The following is a 23,901-nucleotide window of genomic DNA, read 5'->3' on the forward strand; positions in this document are numbered from 1 at the left end:
ACAGAGAGTCATTTATTGTTTTCATCAATGCAAATGTTGTGTCTGAGACCAATCAAGGATTATTAAAATGTATGATTCCATGCATTGTGAGTCTGCCTCTAAATTTAGCATTGCCATTTCGAATCAATTATGCTTTATAGCACGTGTCTGAAAGCAGACAGCCTGGCATGAGATATTTTTTTGTGAAATGCCCCAGGCGTATTCAGATGTTTTAAATGAACAAAATTGCCGTAGATTAAAATCACACTCAGTTTTTTTTTTTTTTTTAACACAGCCAGGCTCCTTTGAGGTGATTGACAGAGTGAATTACCCCTCAATCCCTGCTATGCCATTGTGAAGGCTCTTTCAAACTTAAAGATTTGTGTGAAGGCACCATACCGGGCAGCCCTTTCAGGGCCCCAAGTGACTTGATGTTAAAAGTGTGACCTTTCACGGATAATAATCTAAAAGCTGACTGATCGAAACAAGGCGCTGTGATTCAAGTGCTGCATGGTGTCATCAATTGAATCAGTGAAGACGTTTCCATTGCATGCAGCCTTTTGGATGCCTGAGTTTACCTTCTATCTATCACACTGCTGCTCAGTTGACGTGCACACTAGGGACCTGTGTGACCTCAAGTGGCCACCTTTTGCATGTGTGAAGATTCTAAAGGCAGTGAATATTATCATATGAAATATGCTTGAACACGCTGTGCACATTACCATGACTATCTGCAATCAGACTGGAACTACAGGTGCAGAGAGACAAACAGAGTTCCTGTGTAATAAAGTGGATGTTGATGCCACATGTATTCTATATGATTCTATGTCTTTCTTTGTTGTTCTGGTTGTTGTCTGGATGTGTAATCTGTTGTTGATGGTTGAATTATCTTTTAATCTTTTTTTTTTTTTTTTTTTTACCTGTGAAGCACTTTGGTAAAATGTGATATACAAATTACTTACTTACTTACTTACTTACAGACAAAAAAAAAACATAACACAGAAAGAGTGAGAACTAAAGATAGGCAGAGTCAAGGATAAATTGAGAATCAATTGAGGTAGACCGTTAGTCTGGCTATCACCATAAGATCAATCTTTAGGATTGAACATTAGTATGGGGAGTCTACACTTTATTTTTACACAAGAGGCTTGATCAATGGGCATCGTTCAAATGATTTGTTTGTTTGGACAGTCCTTCAACCAATCAGACCAACGATCCAGTGAGTCTTTTGGATAAGTTTGTGAATGGACCCAAAGGTTGTAGACAGGAAGCAGGGGAGATAGATGTGCAGGTTTCCAGCCTGAGCTGCCAGGCGAAATCCAAATTCACCGGCAGGTCAGGCATAGATAAAGATAGATAGATAGATACAGTAGATACTTTATTGATCCCCAAGGGGATATTCAAGGCATGGCTCATACAGTGGATGGTGTTACTTGCAGTCTTTATGGCATGGCGTTATGCAAGCGTGCACAGCTAACTCCACCATGTACATTGATGTGTAATGAAAGGCTGCCGCCTGGTTGCCATCCTACTCAGGTATCCTTTCATAGCTTCTCAATCCCTTCAGCAGCAGAAGTGCTTTTATTGGGCCTGCATCATCTGTCATTGTGTGCTTCCGTCGTCTGCTTTGTGTCAAGGTGTACATGCAAGGTTAGCATTAACATGTTTTTTTTTTCTTTAGACCAGACCATACAAAATGACCTAAAAGACATGGCATATGCAAGTTCAAAACCTTTAGAGCATTAGAGAAAAACACACATAATGTCACAAGTGGGTTATGTGCGTGTGTGTGTGTGTGTGTGTGTGAGTGTGTGTGTGTGTGTGTGTGTGTGTGTGTGTGTGTGTGTGTGTTTGTGTGTTTTTGTGTTTGTGTGTTTGTGTGTTTGTGTGTGTGTGTGTGTGTGTGTGTGTGTGTGTGTGTGTGTGTGTGTGATGTACAGTATGTGCCATCATCCCATGACGATGAAAATGACGATGCGATGAAGTTTAAATGGAAATGTGTTGGTGGTAAAGCAACAAGAGGTTCACAGCTGCCATAATACATGCAGACAGACTGTGCAGTGTGCACACTCGAATAATGAGAATGCCTGCTGCACCATGTTGCATACCCAGACATCAAAGTGAAAACTTGAAGCTCACTATGAGAACATTCTGGCATATGGAGACATAAACAAACACAGAGGGGGTACCACAGCATTCGTATCCTAGATACGGAGGTCACCACAGAGTGTTGACACTAGAAAAAAGGGAAAAAGGTCAAACAAACACCTACACGGAGGATGTTATTAGACCTATAGTTCAATTAAAACGCACCAAAGGCTGTCGATGTGAAAATGCCTTTACACACACACGCATGCAGACTCAAAGATGTTATAAGCATAAGCCTGCAAGAAGCATATAGTGTGATGTGTCGATCTTTACTGCATATTCTCTGTGAATTTGATCTGTGAGAATTCTTTATGGACATACTCTGAATATGTATTAGAGCCATATGGATGGAATTCAAAATGTAAAGAAAAGACCATCTTAACTATAACTTGGCAGATGACGTGAGATTCTGATATTATCTGAGATCTCTTCCTCTTCTCTATTTCCATGTACCTAACCTTTCAACTCATATCAGCAAGCTGTGTGTGAGCGCCTGTGGATGATTGGTTCTACATACTGATAAGATGTGGGCCTATGCTTCTGTGATCCTTTGATGCCTAATTGAGCCCATCGCCACTGTGTACCTCTGACTGCCTAAGCACCCATGGAGAGTGAGAGGTGGTTGGTGGTGGACTATGAGAGAAACAGAGAGGTTGGGCTGTAATGATGAAGTGTGACTCGAAAGTAAAGATGTTAGTTTGACTAAGTACAGATATTGGATTGCAACAGAAGTAGAGATGTTGGACTTTTTAGATTGTTTATAGGAATATTGAGTAGAGATGTTGGATTGTGTCAGACATAAAGTATGTTATTATGAGACTTCCAGGCAGTCTAAAATATTGGAATAATACTAAAAAAAAAAAAGAACAATTGGTTGTGATAAGAGATATCAGTGATGCGTACAAATAGGGAATAGGAATGGTCCAGATTTCATTGAGATATGGAAAGTTTTGGAAACTGAATAAATTGCATGGAAACATGGAAGATCACATTAGCAGAGCGGTTAAACACCCAAAGTGTCAGAGCAATCTACAGTAGTAACACACCCAAACATGTGTCTGCGGTGAGTGAAGTCAAGGATTTCACCGATGTGTATGTGCGCAATCGCAAGTCCCCACCACGGAGTTGGAATGTTATCCACCTCATCACAAAGATAGCTGACTGTAGGACATAACAAACACAAGCAAGAATCAGCGTTTCTCACCTGCCGTGATCATGTCTAATACATTTAATCTCACTTTCAACCGCAATTCGTCCTCACCGGAACAGTTTGGAGAAGCAGATGAAAGCGGAGGGCGTTTTGCGCTTGTAAAAGCTGGGATTTTGGGAGCGATTTTTGTGCTTGCAGCTTGTGGAAATTTCTTTCTGCTATTCATGCTTTGGAAGAAGCGCAAAAGAAACACCAGGACACAACTGTTTCTTTTCCACCTTTGTCTCGCTGACCTGATGGTCGCCTTTTTCCAAGTTCTTCCCCAGCTATCCATGGAGATTACGCACGGATTTAAAGGCTCGGACTCTTTATGCAGAATTGTTAAATATCTCCAAGTTGTAGGTATGTTCGCTTCGACATATATGATAGTTGCTATGACGATAGATAGGTACCACGCCGTGTGTAAACCCATGGTGTCGTTTTTCAAAGGCTCGTTTCGAAGGTATGTGGCAATCGGAGCAGCGTGGTTAATTTCACTGATATTCAGCACTCCGCAGCTCTTCATATTCTCCCTTGAAAGGCTGGATGAAAACTTATACGACTGTTGGGCAACCTTCATTGAGCCATGGGGACAAAGAATATACATCACCTGGATCACTCTGTCGGTGTTTCTTTTGCCTGCGATTATCCTCTTGTACTGTCAATTAAGGATATGCACGGGAATTTATTTCAACATGAAGAGGAAAACCTTACAGGGTGCGACTGGGGATGGACGCTCCTATCCCAGAGGGGTTTCCAGTGCAATGCTGAAGACCATCAAAATGACATTTGTTATCATCCTAGCATACTCGATATGCTGGACACCATTCTTCGTGGTCCAGTTGTGGTCAGCTTGGAGCCCAAGCGCACCCACTCATGGTCGGTACTGAGACTACCTGATGCTTTAACACTGCATACAAAATAGACCTGCAATTTCATGAATTGAAATCATAAATTGTGCTCTTGTGAAATATCATTTCCTGATATAATCTTGATTCTTGATAATACTATTGATTTATTTGTCAACAGGCTATTCTAACTTCCCCCATCCCGTATGTATACCCACCATTAATTGACATAAATTGACATAAATCTGTGTTGTCTCTTTTGCAATTACAGGTCCAGTATTTGTCATTATCATGCTGCTGGCCAGCCTCAACAGCTGTACCAACCCTTGGATCTACCAGTACTACAGCTAAATAGACTGGGACTATAGGGGCTCGGAGGTCCCTCGGAATGTTATGCAGGAGAGTACTTCTACTTGATATTCAGGTTTGACCTGATTGCAATCATGGTCTTCATGGTGGTCAAACAGTGTGCTGCGGTTCTAATCTACTCACATAAGGACATATGTTCTGCCCCAGCTTGATGCCATGTTCTAAGCATGTTAATGTATGTGATGACTGTGATTCATGTATTCCGTCAGTCTTAATGTGTGGTGTGCCGTGGTAAACACCATGCACTGTTAGGCTTCTCTGGCTTGGACGTGTCTGTCCTCTGCTCTTCAGAAGCCTTCTGAGGGGTGCAGTGAAGCTGAAAATAAACCCAGCAGTGGAGTGTGACTTGAGTTTTGCATTTTTGAACATATTTATATGTATATACATCATATTGTATGCACTTATGTTATTATATTATATATTACATATTTAATGTGTCTTCATGGCTTTTGGTCAAGCACATTAGGCTCTTGACAGAAATGTCCTGTAAAATAAATAGACTTTAAATATGTATTAGTATCATTATTATGATTGATTATTGTGTGCACCTTGTATGTTAGAATGGTAGTAGAAGTAACCCGTCTGTTTGTTCTATACTTCATTCTGGTTATGGCCTTTTTAACCATATCTTTTTTACATGCTTGTATAAAAGGTTTTGTTATTATTAAGCAGTTATTGGTGTTACTATTACCATTGTTCATGGCACTGTAGAGTTGTATACTTTGGACTGTAAATAAAAGTTTAAAATCTATTGCCAGAGATCAAAACAAGATTAAATGATTCTTACATAAATGTGTCTTATTGAAAACTCTCAATTGACTATAAACACAATTTCCAAGCATCACACAACACGTACTTCAAAGGCTCAACAACATTATAAATACAATTATGAACGTACAGTACATATACACTTCCATAATGCAACACTATTCATTTTACAAATTTGTTGTGACATTCCAGGGTTGGGGTTTCTGCATAAGCCCCACTTGATCAGTAATGCATCCTCACAGCTGTGCTCTCTCTACACGAAGGAGGCCAGTTCCTCGGGTGATTCAAATCCAAATGTACCAACCCTATTATTGCAAAAGAGACCAGGCTATTATGAGATAATGAGATTTAGAAAAATGTATCTCCCCCTACCCCATTAAAGCCCATGTCCTGACACCTGTGCTACTGCATTAGGTATGTGAGTGATGGTGGAGATAAAGATGGAGCTGGAGGTTCTAGAACTCCACAATCTCTGCAAATGCAACAGTAGGCCTACATACAATGCTGTATTTATCGGTTAATCTCATCTCCCAAAAGAGGTGACTAATATCCACAAATGTCATCCCAGCTGCATTTCCCCCCACTGATCTAAGATGGTGAAGATTTACATTTTCTTCGACTACTAGCCTGCACAGTAATCACAGTCATTACCTTCAAGTAGCGTAGCAGCAAAATTGAAGCTTGTTGATTTGGCTTTTCAGGGAAAGGCACTTCATGCTATTATGTTCTGTGTGCCCACATGGGTGAGGTTTCCATAGAGATCGCGAAATGGTTTGTAGACCATTCATTTTTTGTTCACCCTTTTACTCATATGAACCATAAGGGCAGTTGAAGCTATTTCTACTTCACAGATTCATTCTTAGTCAATTTTGCGCTCTGCTGCTCTTCATCCTCCAAAAGCACAAGATTTGGAGGTGCCAACAGCATTTTCCATCTCATCTGACAAAAATGTTCCTCATACAAGCTATACAAGATGTTTCAAATATAATTTAACTGCTGCTTTGTCATTTTTGTGAATATTGATTTGCTATCACTGACGTAAGGTCTAGTCATATTATTATGAATATGATTTTTAACATTATGCTACGAAATATTGTTGTTAATTGTGGAGGTTCCAAATAAGCCTGTTGGGCTTTCTGCCTCTCCCTGCATTGCCTTGCTTATCTTTATCTTTCTAACCTGATGCATTCCACAAAATTAAAACCTATAACATGGACGTAGCACTAAAAGCAAGAAAGAACAGTCACAATTGACACAATCAATATGCATGTCATAATATACATGTCAGTCTGTGAACTGTGAAACGGAGCATTAAGGTGCTGATTTCAATGCTAAGATTAATACAAACTGAGATTCTTTGACGACCAGAGCCCAACATCCCCACAAACATCATCACCAGCACAGACTACCAGTGGGGCAGGGATGACTCAACTTAGGTGGCGAGTTCCACACAGTCCAGAATGCAAATGAATGAAAAGCAGGCAGAGCTAGCAAGGCAATCACCACTAGAGTACAGCCTGTCTGACTAACTCTGCTTCTGTAAGCTAACGCCTCCTCAATTCACTCTTCCGTCCCCGGCACAATACACTTGCCCTTGTTTTCGGTCTCTCTCCTCTGAGCCAGAAGTCCATTTAGCAATTAACCGCTGTTTAAGCAAGCTTTTAAATTCCAAGACATTACATTCTGTTTTCTTCTCGTGGTCCAAGAAAAACACCATAATGAGCCAGCTATGTAATTAGCCTCAAACAGCTCTGGCGGTTTACCAGAGGAGAATTTGACCTTTCATCACACACGCACACACATACACATACACACACACACACCAGTTGATAAGTGGTTTTCCATTCAGAGCACTGTGCTCTTATTTCTTGTTGTAAACCATAGCTGTCCCAAATTATCTTATCCAGTTGGACAGAGGAGGAGAGAAGGAGAGAGCAAGAGAGAGAGAGAGATGCACACACCGTCACACAGCACAACACACCCTGGCAGCACTGTGAGACAGATCATTCTTGCATACGAAAGGAACTGTAAAACCAGCAGAAGCCAGCCCCTTAATGACACTGAAAACCCCTATTCTCCCCGAGTCTGAGCTGGCTTGTACCACCACAGTCCAAAGCCCTAAGCCTGGGGCATCTGCAGCACAAGATATGGTGGCGAAATAGGATTAAACAAAGTCTCATTCAGGGAGACTAGGAGAGCAGCATCCCGGCAACCACCTCAGGCCTGCCGTACGGTACATGCCAAATCCGGGGTGCCAGGAAGAAAAAGTAAAAAAAAAAAAACATCACAGCATCATTTACGAGCTTCTTTATAACATGATGCACATGCAATAAATTAATCATCCATACAACATCCCAGACAGACGCACGATATGTATCAAAATATATCAGATTTATTATCTTTTCTTTAAAATATGACATGGCTAAAATGACACACACATGGGTCAGAGCAGAGTTCTGCCAGAGGGCATGGTTGGCCGGATGGGCTTGTCACAAGGCAGACCAGAAATGTGAGGATGTGTTTCAGAAATTACGTTTCACAGTGTCACAAAACGCTGTGCTCGGAAGTGCCAAATGCTATTATCATGGATTTTCTACACTGATATCAAACAAAACCCAAGATTAAAACATGCTAATAAAGCACTGATTGCAATTGTTTGTGGTAAAAGCTGATTATTCACTTTTACAATGATCAGGTGGGATATGTATTTATCTAGCTCATTTGGGCTTTTAGAGATCATTAGTCTGATTGTGAAATACATTCACATAGAAAGTCATGGTGAATTAGATTGTCATTGTTGGTCACTGTGGTTAGGCCACTTTAAGGAACATTTCAAGGGATTCAGGATTTTTTTTAAAAAAGCATCTTTCAGCTATACAAATCATGTTTTCCTATTTGAGTTAAAGGTTACTCATTCTCATAGAATGACCACCGATTGGACAATTAAGGCTTGTGTTCTTTAGTGTAGGACTAAAAGATTGTCTTAGAATATCAAGTATCAAGTCCTCTAGCGAGAGCTATTTCTGTCAGAGTGTGCCTGTGCTTTCTGATGCTACCCTCATCATATCTTACAGTGAAAAGGTAGAGTTGGATTCTTGCATTTTCCCATAAATTTAGTGTTGTTTAATACCTGACTGAATCTGAACTGGGGGTGCTTCTCTCTAACTGTAAACAGTATACTTCACAAACACAAATGAATAATGGTATATTTCATTTTGTTCTGGGTGTGCTCTGTATGTCTGGTTTGCGCTGCCAGACCTCATTATGAAGTAACATAATTGCTAGAAGTAGCTGCAGTAGAAAACATTCTAAACTGTCTTTATATGCAAGATAAATATCAATAGTAAATAAATAATTGGTCTGCCTTTTGGTATTTTGCATTACAAAATGTTTTTGCTTTGTTTTGTTTTGTTTTTTTGTATAAATAGACAATATTGTATGATGTCTGTTCTGTGCTATGTTTCCGTTCCATGTCAATGTGGAGAATTGTTCAACCTCAAAACCAGAACACAATGATTAGATGGCAATAGATACCTCCGAAACTGGACTTTAAGTGCATGTTGTCTGTAAACGGCTAATAGTACCAAAGCCAAAGCCCGGGGGAGCTGGTGACAGGTGAGCCAACAAGATATTAAAAAAAAAACACTCTGAACTCTGCACAAGACAAAACAAAACATAAAAAAAATGACAGCGTTCGGACTACCGCAGGAAGGCGGCGAAGTACTCCTCCAACGCTTTCTGTTTCTCCTCGCACACAAAGTTCTGCTTGCGGAGCCGGGCCGCCGTGTCCTCGGCCGCCTGGATCTTGGCCAGCGTCTCCTCCTCGCGCTGGTCCAGCTCGGTGATCTTGGCGTGGAGCGCGGCGATGCGCCCCCACAGCTGCTCCTGGTCCAGGTCCTGCCGCGAGTACGAGTGTTCGCACAGGCCGGCGTGCTCGCCATCGCCATCGACCTCGCCCTCCACCTCCGCCTCGCCCTCCGCCTGTGCTTCCGCGGCCTCGTCCTTGTCCGGTCCCCCCTCGCCCTCTGTCTCTGTGTGCGCTTCCGAGAAAACGACTACTCCAGGTCCCGCTTGCTCGTCCTGGTCCGCCTTCAGACACATCATTGGGCCGATCGCGACGCTCTGATCGAGTCCAGTTTGTAGCAAATCGGCCGCCCCCTGGCCAGCCGCTCCGGAAGCGGAGTCTGGGAAGGGAGCGACCGTATCGCAGGGCAACGACGCCGTCACGGGCGAGCGAACGCAGAAGGGCGCCTCCGTCTCGCTCTTCACCTGGCCGTTCGAGTTCGCCGGCAGCGCACCTGGGTGCTCGCAGACGGACACACGCACAGGTGAGGGGACGCCAGTGTTTGTGAGGTGGGGCCCGACCGGCAACTTCCCTTCCTCCTGCGGACAAAGAGTCGTCTCCAGCTTCAGGTGTCCCACGAGGAGCACGGAGAAGACTTGTCCGTCTGCCGCGCTCACTTCCGTCGTCTGGCCGGTGACGATGCTGCCGCTCTCATCGTCATCGGTGTTGCTGTGGTTGTTGTCGTTGTTGTTGTTGTTGTTGTTGATGTGGAAGTCGTTGAGGATGAGAGGTTTCTTCTTTGGCGGGGACAAGGACCTGATGAGCTGGACGTTGGTGCTGCATACTCTTCCTTTGACCCTGGAGTTCTTCTTGTTCTGAATTCTACTGTTTTCATCCTACGGAACAGACACAGAAACACAAGCACATGACATAAACAGACATAATTAATTAATTAATTAATTAATAATTAATTAATTAATAAATTTCTACCATTTACCCTTATCTCAAAGCATACTGATACAGAGGGCAGATTCTTAATACTCAACTGTGAGATATTTGGAGAAAAATATACCTTGGTAAACACCTATTCCCCACCCTTATCTAATATGAATTACTTTAGAAATATCCAAAAGTTATTAGAGGACATGTCAACAGGAATAATAATATTTGGGGGAGACCTAAACCAGGTTTTTAAATCACAAGATAGTTCTAATGAAAAAAGGAGACCAAATCCATCTAAAGAGATCTTGAAGTTTATATCAACAAATGAATTAATTGATGTCTGGAGACTCATGTATCCAAGATGTAAGGACTATACATATTACTCCCATGCCCAGGACAGCTATAGCAGATTGGACTATATCTTTATATCAAAAACAGCAATAGGGGACATAATTGGATCCAAGATTCATAACATAATAATTTCAGACCATGCAGTGGTAACATGTACACTCTGCCCACCGAAAAATAAGGTGTTACATAAAATATGGAGAATGAACAGGAAACATTTAAATGATGATGAATTTGTCAACTATATTAGAAGCCATATTAAAGAATTCTTAACTACGAACTTTGAAAATCTAGACCCTGATAAGCCGCCAGTTCAGACCATATGGGATACCTTCAAGGTCTACATACGAGGCATTATCATAGGTTTTTCATCAAGAAAAAAAAGAGAATTAGAGAGGCGTATGAAGGAATTAGAAACATCTATAAATGAAATGGAACTTCTACACAAGAATTCTCAAGGGAAAAAAGACTTTGAGACTCTACAGAAATTGAAATTGGATTATGACCAACACCTCTTGGATAAAGCTAATAATATCAGGCTTAACTCAAGCAGGGTAAGTTATGTATCTGCAAATAAGTCAGGTAAGCAACTTTCCTCTTTAGTGAAGAAAATGACTAGTAGAGTGGCCATAGTTCTTCAAGACCCAGTAACAAAATGTAACATTAGTGACAATAAACTTATCAATGAGCAATTTGCTTCATTTTACAGTGAACTATATACTTCTCAGTTAGCAAGTGAGAGTTGCGAACGGAAGACTTTTCTAGACTCTGTTAAATTGAATTACCTATCAGCAGAACAAAGGGGGGAGTTGAGCAAAGATTTTTCTGAAACTGAATTCAAAGAAGCACTTGATAGCTTCCCAAAAGGTAAGGCCCCAGGCATGGATGGCCTGCCCATGGAGTTTTACTCAACCTTTTGGCCCCAGATAAGAGGTTTCTTTCTAGAAATGGTAAAAGGAGCGAGATCTAAGGGGGAACTGCCTAATTCAATGAATCAGACCATTATTAATGTAATTCCTAAACCAGGCCGAGAATGTAATAAACCCTCAAATTTTAGACCCATAAGCTTGATTAATTGTGACAATAAGATAATAACAAAGGTAATAAATAATAGAATGGCCAAGGTACTACCATCAATTATTCATCATAACCAAACTGGTTTCATACCACATAGAAATTTGAAAACAAATGTTAGAACCTGCATATCTCTAATACAATGGGCTAAGAAACAAAAAGTAGATTTAACCTTAATGGCGGTCGATGCCGAGAAAGCATTTGACCGCCTTGAATGGTTATATTTATATGATGTGCTAGCTGCATTCCAATTTCCATTAGAAATTATTAATTTCATTAAAATGATTTACAAGTCACCTATTGCGTTTGTATATACCAACGGGGTCCTTTCCGATGGAGTCCAGGTAACAAGAGGGACAAGGCAAGGATGCCCACTTTCGCCAACGCTATTTGCTCTGGCCATTGAGCCAATGGCTCAGAAAATTCGTCAGTCCAAGGAGGTAAGTGGTATAGAGGTGGGTGGACAATCCTACAAGTTAAGTTTGTTTGCAGATGATCTTATGTTGTACTTGACTAAGATAGATACATCCATTACTTACCTTTTAGAAATCATAGATACATTCTCTAAAATGTCAGGGTATAAAATGAATATGGAAAAAACAGAGCTTTTGCCAATAACGGAATTGTTATCTTCTAACAAAGAATTACAAAACTTTAAATGGCAAAAAGACAGAATTAAATACCTGGGATGCTATATAAGTTCAAACAAAACAAAATTATACAAGGATAATTATCTTTCTTTAATTAATGAACTGAGATTGAGTATAGATAAGTGGATGGATCTCCCATTAAATTTAATTGGTAGAATTAATTTGATTAAAATGATATGGTTACCGAAGTTTTTATTCATTTTTCAAACAGTACCTGTAACACCTCCAAGAGCTTTCTTTAAAACTATAAACCAACTGTTTGGCTCGTTCATCTGGTCAAACAAGTCCAATAGAATTAGTAGAAAACTCCTACAGAACAGCAGAAAGGAGGGAGGTCTAAATTTACCAAATATGGAATTATACTTTTTCTCAGCTCAATTTTACTATATAAACTCTATTGTTAATAGATTAGATGAACCTTGGATAAACATAGAAAACCATCAACTTAAACCAGACAATCTCCTTATGGCAATGTTTTCTAAGCGTAAAACTAAAAACTGTAACTTTGTAATAAATAGTACATTGAGGGCATGGGAAAAAATTAAAACCATTACAGGAATCCGTATTAATATACCACGAGCTACATGCCTATGGAATAATCCCCATATTAAAATCCAGAATGAAAAACTAAACTGGGAGTCCTGGAAAAAAGGAGGAATAAATAAACTTTCCGATATTATATCACAAAATAAAATAATGTCCTTTGATCAGCTCCAAAGTAAGCATAATTTAACTAATAAGGAATTATTTAGATATTTACAACTGAAGAGCTGGGTTAATTTACATTTTGAGTTTGAGTTTGATACCAGTCCATCTGTTATAGAGCATATACTGATCAACCCAGGAAAAAAGTTGATAGGTAAGCTGTACGAATGCTTGATTAAGGCACAAATGGAAAATTATTCCTTGCAGAAAATCTATAATAGCTGGGATAAAGATTTCAACACTACAAACGCAAATATATATTGGAAAGAATGTTTAAATGTTACAAATAGTGCGACTACCAATGAAAATCTACGTTTAATACAATATAAAATCATGACAAGAATATATTATACAAAATACAGAATACAGAAATTTGATCCTTCTGCCTCTGCTCTATGTGTTAAGTGTCACAAAGAAACGGATACAATTATTCATGCTTTCTGGGAATGTGAGAAAGTAAAGAAAACATGGATTGAAATTAAAAATTGGATGGCGGATATAGGCAAAATAAACCTTAAACTAACACCACTGGAGTGGATATTACATAAAACTGACCATTTGAAATATCCTGTAGGGTGGCAGGTTATTCTCTCTTCCCTGGTTTTTAAAAAGTTAATTTTAAAACACTGGAAAGATTCTCAGGCCCCAACCCTGCAAGAATGGAAGGGTCTGCTTAAATATTACCTTAGCATAGAAAGGACAATGTATGAGGACAGAAACAAAAAAAAACAGTTTTGTAAAGTATGGCAGGATATTTATGATTCCTTATAAAGCAATGGGTAGAGGAGATGGAATAGGACAGATATGGATGAAGATGGATGTGTGTGTGTGTGTGTGTGTGTGTGTGTGTAAAAGTGTTAGTAAAAGGTGTGGATGTACTGTATTATACTGTCTGTATGTATTGGTGTATGAGTGTTGGTGTGTGTGTGTGTGTAAAAGTGTTAGTAAAAGGTGTGGATGTACTGTATTATACTGTCTGTATGTATTGGTGTATGAGTGTTGGTGTGTCTAATATAAATAAGTGGCACTGGTAAGCTACATGTATGAACATGAATTATGTTGATTTAAAAAACTGTACTGATGTGCGAAAGAAAATCCCAAATAAATATAATTATAAAAAAAAAAAGACATAAACAGACATATTTACTCTGACTCCACTGCTCAGACTAATTTGAAAATATTATATTGATGTGGATATTGTTGCTATTATCACTATTACTACTATGCTTCATGTATATATATGTTTTCAATTTTATTTGAAACAATAATTAACTAATGTAATACTTAACGTTGTCTTTATATACTGCAAATCGCTTTCGAAAAGAAATGTCTGCCAAGGCATGGCAAGACAAAGCAGTTTTATTTGTATAGCGGATTTTATAGGCAAAGCTCCAAGTGCTTTACAATGCCAAGTACCAGTGTCAGTGCCAAGTACCATAATCATAACCATAAGCATAATGACACCCCTGTTGTTACTTCCAGCACAAATATGCAACCAGTCATCTGCAGAAATACTCTAATGGCTCGATAGTTGTGGGGTGTGTTACGGTAGGGGAGGAGACCGAGTATAGAGAACTGATGCACACAGCTTTGTAGCATGATGTGAGAAACAATTGCCTCTTGCACCCTCCTAGATACCAGGTTATACAGCCTGATAACAAACTGGACTGGAAGTTAGGGGTTGGAATTGGCAAATAAAAGTGACGATTCAATATTATTGCGATATGTGGGTCACGATACGATATTATTACGATTCTTAATATACATTGCGATACATCAAGTATTGCAATTCGATTCTGCGATAGATTGCAATTCACGTCTCCCATATTATTCAAAGGTACATAACACTGTTCAACTCACTTTGTCATGGCATGATGCATATTAAGGTCCTTACTTGCTTTTTTTCGAAAGCTGAAATACACCCACACTTTCGGAAAAGTGTAAAAGACGACGGAGCGCTGTGCATTGTGAAGCCTTTTATATTTTAAATTGCCTTTAGATGCACAACAAAACAACTGCCACCTTGTAGGCATAATGTTATCTGAGTAATTACTGAGTAAACTCGACTCATATTAAAGTAAAATAGATAATTAAATTATATCATTAAGTATTGCTATGCTTTGAGCTAGTATCGACATAATTGCATGCACAAAATACTGCGATACTGAACAGAATCGATTTTTTCCCCCACCACTCATGGAAGTGCAACATCGATGCTGTGTACAGGAAGGGACAGCACATGCTAGACTTCTTGAGAAAGCTTATGTTTAATGTGTGCAGCAGAATATTCAATATGTTTTACCAGCCTGCTGTTTTCTAGCGCAATTTTCTTGGGGCAGCAGCATCAGAGCCAATAACACCAAAAAAACTGACCTAGTTGACTAAAATAACTGATTTTGTATTTGGAAATACACCACACTGGAGCCCCTACAGTTACTTGTTGAGAGAAGAATGTCGAATTAAATAATAGTAAAGAATGAAATAACTAGCATTATGGACACTATCAGACATCCTCTACATGAGCTACTGGCAGACTACAGTGTGTTTTCTGCTGGAGGCTGCTTCAATATCGCTGTAATAAGGACTGTTCCAGTAACTTGGTCTTTTTTACTTTTACTTTTATTCATTGTGCTATCGGGCTGTTGTGACAAGTAAATTTCCCACTTGTGGGATTCAATATCTTAAAATAATTCCTGTCCACTGCTATAACAATTGACAGTGCCTCCTCAAAGTGCAGGGAGAGGATAGTCATATTCTAAGAGACCATGCACAGTTTACATTCAATTGTACAGACATTTGTTTCACTTATTCATGACTTGTTTGTGTGTATTTGTGTGTATGTGTGTGCTAGTGTGTGCTATGCCTATGTTAATACCATGAATTGCTGCTGTAACATCATACTTTCAGTATGGGAATGAATAACATAATCTGTCTATCTGTATCCATCAATCTATTTATAATTGAGATTATAATCAGACTGTGCAATGTTATCGGTGGCCTATGCTCCAGGCAGGGAAACAGGCGTAAGTAAGTAGGCTAAGTGCAATGTGTCATTATTGGTCATTACCAATGTGACCGGAGAGACACACTTTTTTTGCATCTGAATGAATCAAACAAACAAAACACAACATTTTCAAACCTATCAAACATGCTCATTGGGTTGATTAGTAGTAGATTATTGCTCACCTGAAATCACAAATAGAGCCATATTTTATCTTGTTTTCAACAATTTGGCTACCATTGGAGGAAACAATAGATGCTCAAACCAGCACGCATGGCTGGAAAGTAGTTTCTACATTGCATAGATAAACTCATAAAATACATTTAAATAAGGATGACAACTTACATCACATATATAAGGGAAGATTGTCGGGATTGCTGTGTGCTTGAGGTACCGAATTCCCCAGCGAAGATCAAACGAGTCTTCTGTGAAATGCTCACTACACAAGTACTGGTGCCGACTGGGTGTCCACTCCTGGCGTTTCATGTTATCAACCCATTTCTGAAGCCTGGCCTGATCTTGTAATGGGAACCTTTGGGAGGACACAAGTACGCTAAAACGTTAAACAATCTATGACTGACAGCAGCAGCAGCAGCCGCAGCAGCGGAGGAGGGAGAAGCTATGGAGACACAGAAGAAGTTGGCAATTTGCTAAATGAGTCATTGCTCTCAACGCACCCAACGCAAAGGCACATTCGGCGAGGTATACTACATGCAACGTGAGATTAATGTTTAACATGAACACTATGTGATTAAATTACGCATAATTTGAGTGCAATCGTTAACGGTTACAGAAATGACACTTGAGGATTGCAGCCACCTTGCATTGCATTAGAGTTGAAACCAGTTTCACAAAATGTATGAGGAGCTGCACAATGCAAACTTACGGATAAAAGCTAATCCTTTTGTTGTCTTTTGAAAGTACCCCTCCACGGTTTTTGCAGAGTTTCACTGCACAATACCGGGGCATTTTGAGCTACTTAGCTATTTTTTTTGTAAACAAAGCCAGGAACATTGTGCTGGCTGAAACGAAAGCGACGTTCCGGATGACGAAACGGGATGTGACGTATTAAACCTCTACATGTGTTTGCAACCTGGACCAATCAAAATGCGTTTAGTCATTTCTACCAGGAGTTGGCCAATAGCGTTGAGATTCGTGGGGTTAAGTAAGATAGGGGTAACAGAAGACGATCAGCTGTTTTTCGCACTTGCTGGTTGCGAGGAATTGCCCTGAACGCTCGGTAAGTTATCAGCATTTGTTTCACTTTTAATTTGTAAAACACTGAAGGCTATTCTACAGCAACTTTAAATTAATCATAGAATTACTTGTTTAGACCTAAACAGATACTTTTCTTGCCTGTAAACGTCGTGATAGGTGGTTGTTTTTGTGATAGCATGTTCTTCTTTACTGTAGGCCTGGATGGCATGTTAGAATTCACTTTTTACCAACTGAGTGTTTAAAAAGTATTTAGCAGGGACCTCGTTTTGAAGGTTATTCAGTGGGGTAGCCTACAGTAGGCTATAGGCTACAGGGTGATTTTTTTGAGTGAACGCAGGTCACATCTGGTAGGCCTACTGTAGCCTAGGTAGCTGCTTTTGCTGACGTTTGTTGACAGCTGACAATTGTTACTTAAATTGCTCATATAACTTCCGTTTTTTTTTTTTTTTTTTACAGGTTTTGTTCACAGCCATGGCAACGGCCCAGACGGTGTTCACACTTGCGGTGTGCATCTTGATGATCACAGAGTTGATCCTTGCTGAAGAGGACTACTATGACATTCTGGGTGTGCCAAAGGACGCTACTGAGCGGCAGATAAAAAAGGCATTCCACAAGCTCGCCATGAAGTTCCACCCAGACAGGAACAAGAGTCCCAACGCCGAAGCAAAGTTCAGAGAAATAGCAGAAGGTGCGTCAGTGACACGACTTGTTATCAGCATTACAGATTTGGTCTAAATCTCAATAAACCTAGCCTATAGTAGGCTACAGTGATGCTGACTTTGGAGAATGCATAAGCCTCTTATTCCAATCACTGTGAACATTTACATTTTAGCCTATGTGTGAAAATATGAAGTGTATGCTTTAGGGTGACCAAACGTCCCCGGTTTCAGGGGACAGTCCACTTTTTTGATTCCCTGTCCCCGTGAAGATACAGAAAAAAACTACCTTTGTCCCCGTTTTTTGAAGATAAAACTTGATACAGATTGATAGTCAAACTGAAATGTCCCTGTTTTTTTTTTTTCTTCACATTTTTGGGATTGGTCCCCGGTTCTGGTCTCTGACATCTGGTCACTTTAGTATGCTTGTATGCGTTAATGCATGCACTTTTTATCTGGACTCTTGAGTCTATAGAACGTTTTGGAGAAATCTAAACAACTAACACCTTTTTTGGCCATTGCTCTCTCTCTCGTCTCTCCTCAGCATATGAAACGCTATCTGATGAGCAGCGGAGGCAGGAGTACAATCTGATGGGGCGGCAAGCGACGTTTGAGGGCACGAGGGGCAGAGGAGGACGCGGCCAGCACGCCCACCAGCCGTTCGACTTCGACGACTTGTTCAGAGACTTTGACGTGTTCGGCCAGCACCAGCACTTTCATCAACATCAGCACTCCCACCAGAAGAGGAACCACTTCGAGAACCATTTCGAGAAGCACTTCCAGAGCCAGCAGAGGGAGGCCCAGCAGAACCGGCACAGGCGTCACTTCCAGAACTCCTTCGGAGGTGCTGGAGGAGGAGATGGAGGAGGACTCTTTGACGATGTCTTTGAGAACATGGAGAGGATGTTCTCGTTCGACATGCCCAGGGCTGATGGCGGGTTCCACCGGTCCACAAAGCAGCACTGCAGAACTGTAACTCAGAGGAGAGGTAACATGGTGACCACCTACACAGACTGCTCCTAAGGCCTCTTGTGACTGTTAAAGGTTCCGGTTCTAGTTCTGAAGGTTCTGACCCTGTCAGGTCTGGTCTGGGATCTTTTGCCATCTTGTACCTTATGTAATGGCACACGAGTGTGTGTGAGTGTGTGTGAGTGTGTGTGTGTGTGTGTGTGTGTGTGTGTGTGAGTGTGTGTGTGAGTGTGTGAGTGTGTGAGAGTGAGTGTGAGAGTGTGTGCCAGCTCTAAGCCTTCATAAAGCTATCTCTGTTTGTATCGTAATTTAATTATTCAGTTTTCAGATTAAAATATTACTGTTCGTTGAGGACAAATGTATGTCGAGCCAATGTTGGATGTCACCACATGAGAGAATTGCATTGTCTTCTGTACGCCAGAACTTTGCATTCAGGTAATTTGCTTTAGAACCAAACAGCAATTGGAAATGGACTGTAACAGCAACTTTGTGCTATTCACAGAATAATTGCATCCAGTTCAGCACCATATTAGAGTTTGATTGATGTGTTCTTGGCTTTTTTTTTTTTTTTTTTTAACTCATTATTTTGCCAAAGGTTTGGGAGGCCTTTAAAACTTGCACAAGGAAGAGGCATAATAGCAGCATGGCACGTGCTTGCACTTTATGGCCATGTACACCACCAGTGTTGATCCTCAAGGGGGAAAAAGTAGCATTTGTCTCCGCATTAATGTCGCTGAATGTCATCCCAAACACGCACACAAAATGCATCCTCCTCTTTTGCCTCCATTGAAGTGAAATTCCAGTGCTGTGCAATAACTTATCACATGCTTTCATAGCATTTTTTTTATAGGCCGGTGAATATTTTCAAATTTGGAGTACTAAAAAAAACGAGCCCATCTTAATTTAGCAAGACACATTTATTTCGCAGTTGAATGTCATCAAACCAGTTTCTATTTGATCTCATCAAATGTAGTTTTTCTGGTGAGCCTTTAACTTGTTGTTTTGGTGACTAGGCAATCCCAAATATTCCAGAATAGTTTTCACCTCCTCTTAAATCTCTTTAGACATTCAACGTCCATTGAAACGCACGGTACAAAGCAATAGAAGAAACATCATCTTTTGTAATCGTTACTAATTATGTTTAGCAAGTGAGCGCTCGGGTTCAATTTTACAACCATGCCATGGTTTCCTCCTTGAGCTTGTGTTTCAACTCGACCCTACAACATCACCAACTGTTACCTCATACCAAGCTCACCAGAGCTGGCCTCAGCTCGACAATCATGTGCAATATTTGTCGCTAGCACTTTGACGATGTGTTCTCATTATGTTCTTGTGTTCTTGTTTTGTTCTGTTATTATGTTATTGCCTGTTATTGTTTGCTGCCTGTTTTGAACTATGTGAACCTTGCACCTTTTGTGCTTCCATCATTTGGTGATTTTAAAATTCCACAATACGATTTTTTTTTTTTTTTTTTTTTTGGTTTAGAACGTAAGGAAGGGATTTATCTGAAATGCAAGATTAAACAAGTTTGGCATTTCATTCACCGTCTCTTTGTGTTTTGTGTTGCTGTAATAAGCAGTGCTGTCTGTTTAGACAAAATACAGTATAACTACAAAAGCCCACCATTAAACCTACAGGAGCATCAATGGCATCCCATTTCTAATCCATAGTTAGTGATACAGTATGTAGCCCCCACCACCCCTTCCTTTCCAGCTATAAGAGCTCTTTTTTTGTAAAGGAAGTCTAGTGTATGTCGTAATGTTACATCATGACACTCCATTGATACTCCTTGGCGCAGGTGTGCTGATGTAACATATGCTTTACATACAGTAGATACGAGTCAGACGAAGTAGGCCACAGGTTACAGCACAGGTGATAAGATGAGACAAGAGGACTGGAGAGCAGACCTGACGTAAGCACCTCATCCCTGATAACGACGGCTGATGCAAGTTACGAGAACAGTAGCTCTACAATATAGCTGTTTAGAGACATGGTTTCACACCTAGATTATAATTGATATGATATAATTATAGTAATTTAATTATAATATAATTACAAGATGGCGCCAGAATAATTCCGTTTAGGGATATGGCTAGGTTATTCAGATGTGAAAAATAATTCAGTTGCACTCTGACTGCAGCTAAAACCTTTTCATCTGTCTAAGTGTAAAAAATGATGTTACAGTTCTCTATCCCATGTCCCATACATGTCCAATTAAATTTTAGCCATATGTTTGCTCCCATGTACCGGTATGTAATTTAACCCTGTGGCCCCATTCTCAACCACTTGATCTTGATCTCAAATAGTGAATGCAATGACCTAACCATAACAGGTGATGTTATAACTGTATTTTCCATACTGCCATGGGTGTGTATCCAATGACGAGCAGAACAACTAAAGCTCTGTGATATTTGTGGAATTTTAAGCAACACACGGGCATGCTGTGGCCTTCAGGTGCTGTTCTCACCTGGAACGTGCTCAGGCCAGGTATGAATGTACACACTTCCCCATCGTACTTGCTGTAGGGACCTTCCACTTAGACTATGGGTGCCTCTCATTCGTCTTTTTATGTATCCTCCCTTACTTCCTCTGTCCTCGTTTCCACTGATCTAGATAAAGAGCGGCAACAATGGGATAATCTATTCAATGTTAGTTATAGATCAGTGGGACTGAGGCCGGACTGAGGATCGGGACTGAGGATCGAGGAGAGAGGTTGAGAAGGGGCCCAGGGTTGTCCAATATTGGGTTCATTGCCACCTTTGGGCCACATTCCGGTTTATTTGGCCTGCCTATATTATGTTATTTTTTTTTAAGTATATTTTTGGGGCTTTTTATGCCTTTAATGATAGAGACAGTGGAGAATCGACAGGAAGTGAATGGGAGAGAGCAGGGGTGGGATCCGGAAAGGACCACAGGGCTGAATCGAACCCGGGTCGCCGGCGTACGGTGCAGGTGCCCCAGCCAGTCGCGCCACCGCTGGGGCCCTATATTATGTTATTATATTATATTATATTATTATTACTATATTCTGTGATCACAAATGTATTTTTGAAGGCATTCAGAACATGTTTGGTGGTGGTGGAGGTTACTGTCCAATGTTTATAACAATACCAGTGGCATTCAATGGTCCCTGGAGTGTTGATGAGTGTATACTGTATGAATGTGGATAATTAGGCTACAGTGAGAGTTTTGAATGTTAAAAGTTGCAATTGGTGAGTAAACTGTTTTGAGACGTGGATACAATCTAAAAAGAGGAGGAGATTTCAGGGGTGGATGAACTGTGTTTACTTGCATTTAGACTCCACGATAGGCCTGCTTGTCAGCTGCTGGGAATTTCTTCAGTTCATTGTCTGGCCACAGTTTTACACTGGGTAATGGGGGGGGGGCGCTGTGGAGCTCATACCAGCAGAGATCAACAGGCCATGACATCTCAAGGGGAGAAGTATGCATTTGAAAATAACTAATAATGTGGTGACAGTCCATCAATACACTCTACACTCAAACACACATTCTTTACCTGGGGCCTGTACTACGAAGGGAGCTCAACCTACCCAAATGTAACCCAGGGTTACTTTGCTAAACCGGGGTTGACAAAACCTGGTTATCTTCATTGGTGTTAATCGGTACTACGACGCGGAGTAAGAAGTTGGTTTGTTGAACTAGGGTTAACCTCATCGGAGTTGGTGCGCGTTCACATAAAATGGGCGGGTTGCAGCGCAAAGCCACCACGCGATCACGTTATTTTACCGATAAGGAATGCGCAATGATTATAAAAAGTTGCGAGGAATTGAAACCCACTCTACGACACAAATCAAATACGTCGGCAGCAAACAAAGCAAGACAATGCTGTTGGCAACGTATTGCAGATCGGATATATGAAAGTAAAGTTTTATCTCATGTTCCTTAAATAGCCTGTGTGTTACGGAGGATTAATATATTGCGGAATGTGTGAAATGTGTTGAAATAAATACATTTTGAATTTATAAGAGTCCTACAGATGCAACACAATTCATGCCATGTAGATTAATAAGGATAATTGAATGTTTAGCCCCATTGACTGATTTAGTGTAATCCTATCCTGTGAACATTTTAGATGCAACGGCAGTGCCGCTGGCAGCAGGTGAAAATTAAACTCAAAAACACTCAGAAGGTTTATAGGCTATATAGGCCTAGTTATAGCTTGCATTAATATTTCTTAATTATGAAAATATGTTATAGCATAGTGCCTATGCTTATAGCCTCCACTTTGCCTCGATCAGCTGACAAATGCAACGAATTCCCTTGGCTGAGAATGTATAGGCTATCTTTCATAGAGAATATTCTATAGAGAAAGATTCTGGCGGTCTTTAAACCCTCGCCTTGCGAAGAGAGCCGCTTACAATTTGCGCTCCAATAATGGATCTTCCAGGTAGCCTACGTCGACATTGTGGGATGGTACTTTGCCTATAAAGGGTGTGGTTAACCGCAAACCTCGGGTTAACCAAGAACATAACCTGCTCGGAGCAGGTTTGAGATGTAGCGTAAATTGCCATGGCAGCATACCTCGGCTAAAACCTATCCACCTTTCGTAGTACGGGTTAACCGGGAAGTTACGCCACACGTGATCAACTTACTCTCGAAGTTACCCAGCTAAGCCAGTAACCCCGCTTCGTAGTACAGGCCCCTGCAACTAAACCTCCACCACCACAAAACATGCTCTGAATGCCTTCAAAAATAAATTTGTGATCACAGAATATAGTTTATACCCACCTCTTTATTTTACCACTACATCCATGCTAACGAGGCAGACCAAATAAACCGGAATGTGGGCCAAAGGTGGCCATGAACCCAAATTGGACAACCCTGGGCCCCTTCTCAACCTCTCTCCTCGATCCTCAGTCCTCCAGGCTCGTTCCCACTGATCTATAACTAACATTATCTATCTGCAACCAAATCTACCCTTGGGTACAATACAAGTTTCCTTACCTTACCTTACCTTACCTTATTCACAACAAGGACAGGTAGGCTGTAAGAAATCCAACAACCAACAACTCCAACGACTTGGGCAAGCAACCTGTAACAAGCTAGCCACCTGCTAAATTGAGCTAGCCGCAGGTTCCGGTAATCATGGGTCCCGTCACCGTGGGAAAGAGCAGCTGGGCACAACGGAGAAACCCGCAGGCAAAACGTATAGCATGGCAAGTGTATAGGCAAAGCAGCAGATGTTCGGCACCGATGTAGCCAACTGGCAGCCGCACCCCGGCTAAATTGCAC

General features: G+C 40.7%; 3 protein-coding genes across 3 annotated transcripts; 2 read left to right on the top strand and 1 right to left on the bottom strand.

The window, feature by feature from the left end:
* Positions 1 to 3,342: 3,342 nt before the first annotated feature.
* LOC134061696 (arg8-vasotocin receptor-like) lies at positions 3,343 to 4,515 on the top strand. Its single transcript, XM_062517455.1, has 2 exons — positions 3,343 to 4,195; positions 4,436 to 4,515. The coding sequence occupies exons 1-2, from the start codon at positions 3,343 to 3,345 to the stop codon at positions 4,513 to 4,515; spliced, it is 933 nt and encodes a 310-aa protein (XP_062373439.1).
* Positions 4,516 to 7,728: 3,213 nt separating this feature from the next.
* On the bottom strand, positions 7,729 to 16,835 carry LOC134062271 (THAP domain-containing protein 5-like). The gene is made up of 3 exons (XM_062518232.1): positions 16,692 to 16,835; positions 16,151 to 16,337; positions 7,729 to 9,981 (listed from the first exon to the last, which is right to left on the bottom strand). The coding sequence occupies exons 1-3, from the start codon at positions 16,772 to 16,774 to the stop codon at positions 9,001 to 9,003; spliced, it is 1,251 nt and encodes a 416-aa protein (XP_062374216.1). The 5' UTR covers positions 16,775 to 16,835; the 3' UTR covers positions 7,729 to 9,000.
* A 152-nt stretch (positions 16,836 to 16,987) lies between these two features.
* Positions 16,988 to 19,211, top strand: LOC134062552 (dnaJ homolog subfamily B member 9-like). The gene is made up of 3 exons (XM_062518604.1): positions 16,988 to 17,045; positions 17,480 to 17,711; positions 18,224 to 19,211. Exons 2-3 carry the CDS (start codon positions 17,495 to 17,497, stop codon positions 18,700 to 18,702), a joined length of 696 nt encoding a protein of 231 aa, XP_062374588.1. The 5' UTR covers positions 16,988 to 17,045; positions 17,480 to 17,494; the 3' UTR covers positions 18,703 to 19,211.
* Positions 19,212 to 23,901: the final 4,690 nt, after the last annotated feature.

The sequence above is a fragment of the Sardina pilchardus genome, chromosome 17 (assembly GCF_963854185.1).
Source record: "Sardina pilchardus chromosome 17, fSarPil1.1, whole genome shotgun sequence".
Taxonomy (NCBI): Eukaryota; Metazoa; Chordata; class Actinopteri; order Clupeiformes; family Clupeidae; genus Sardina; species Sardina pilchardus.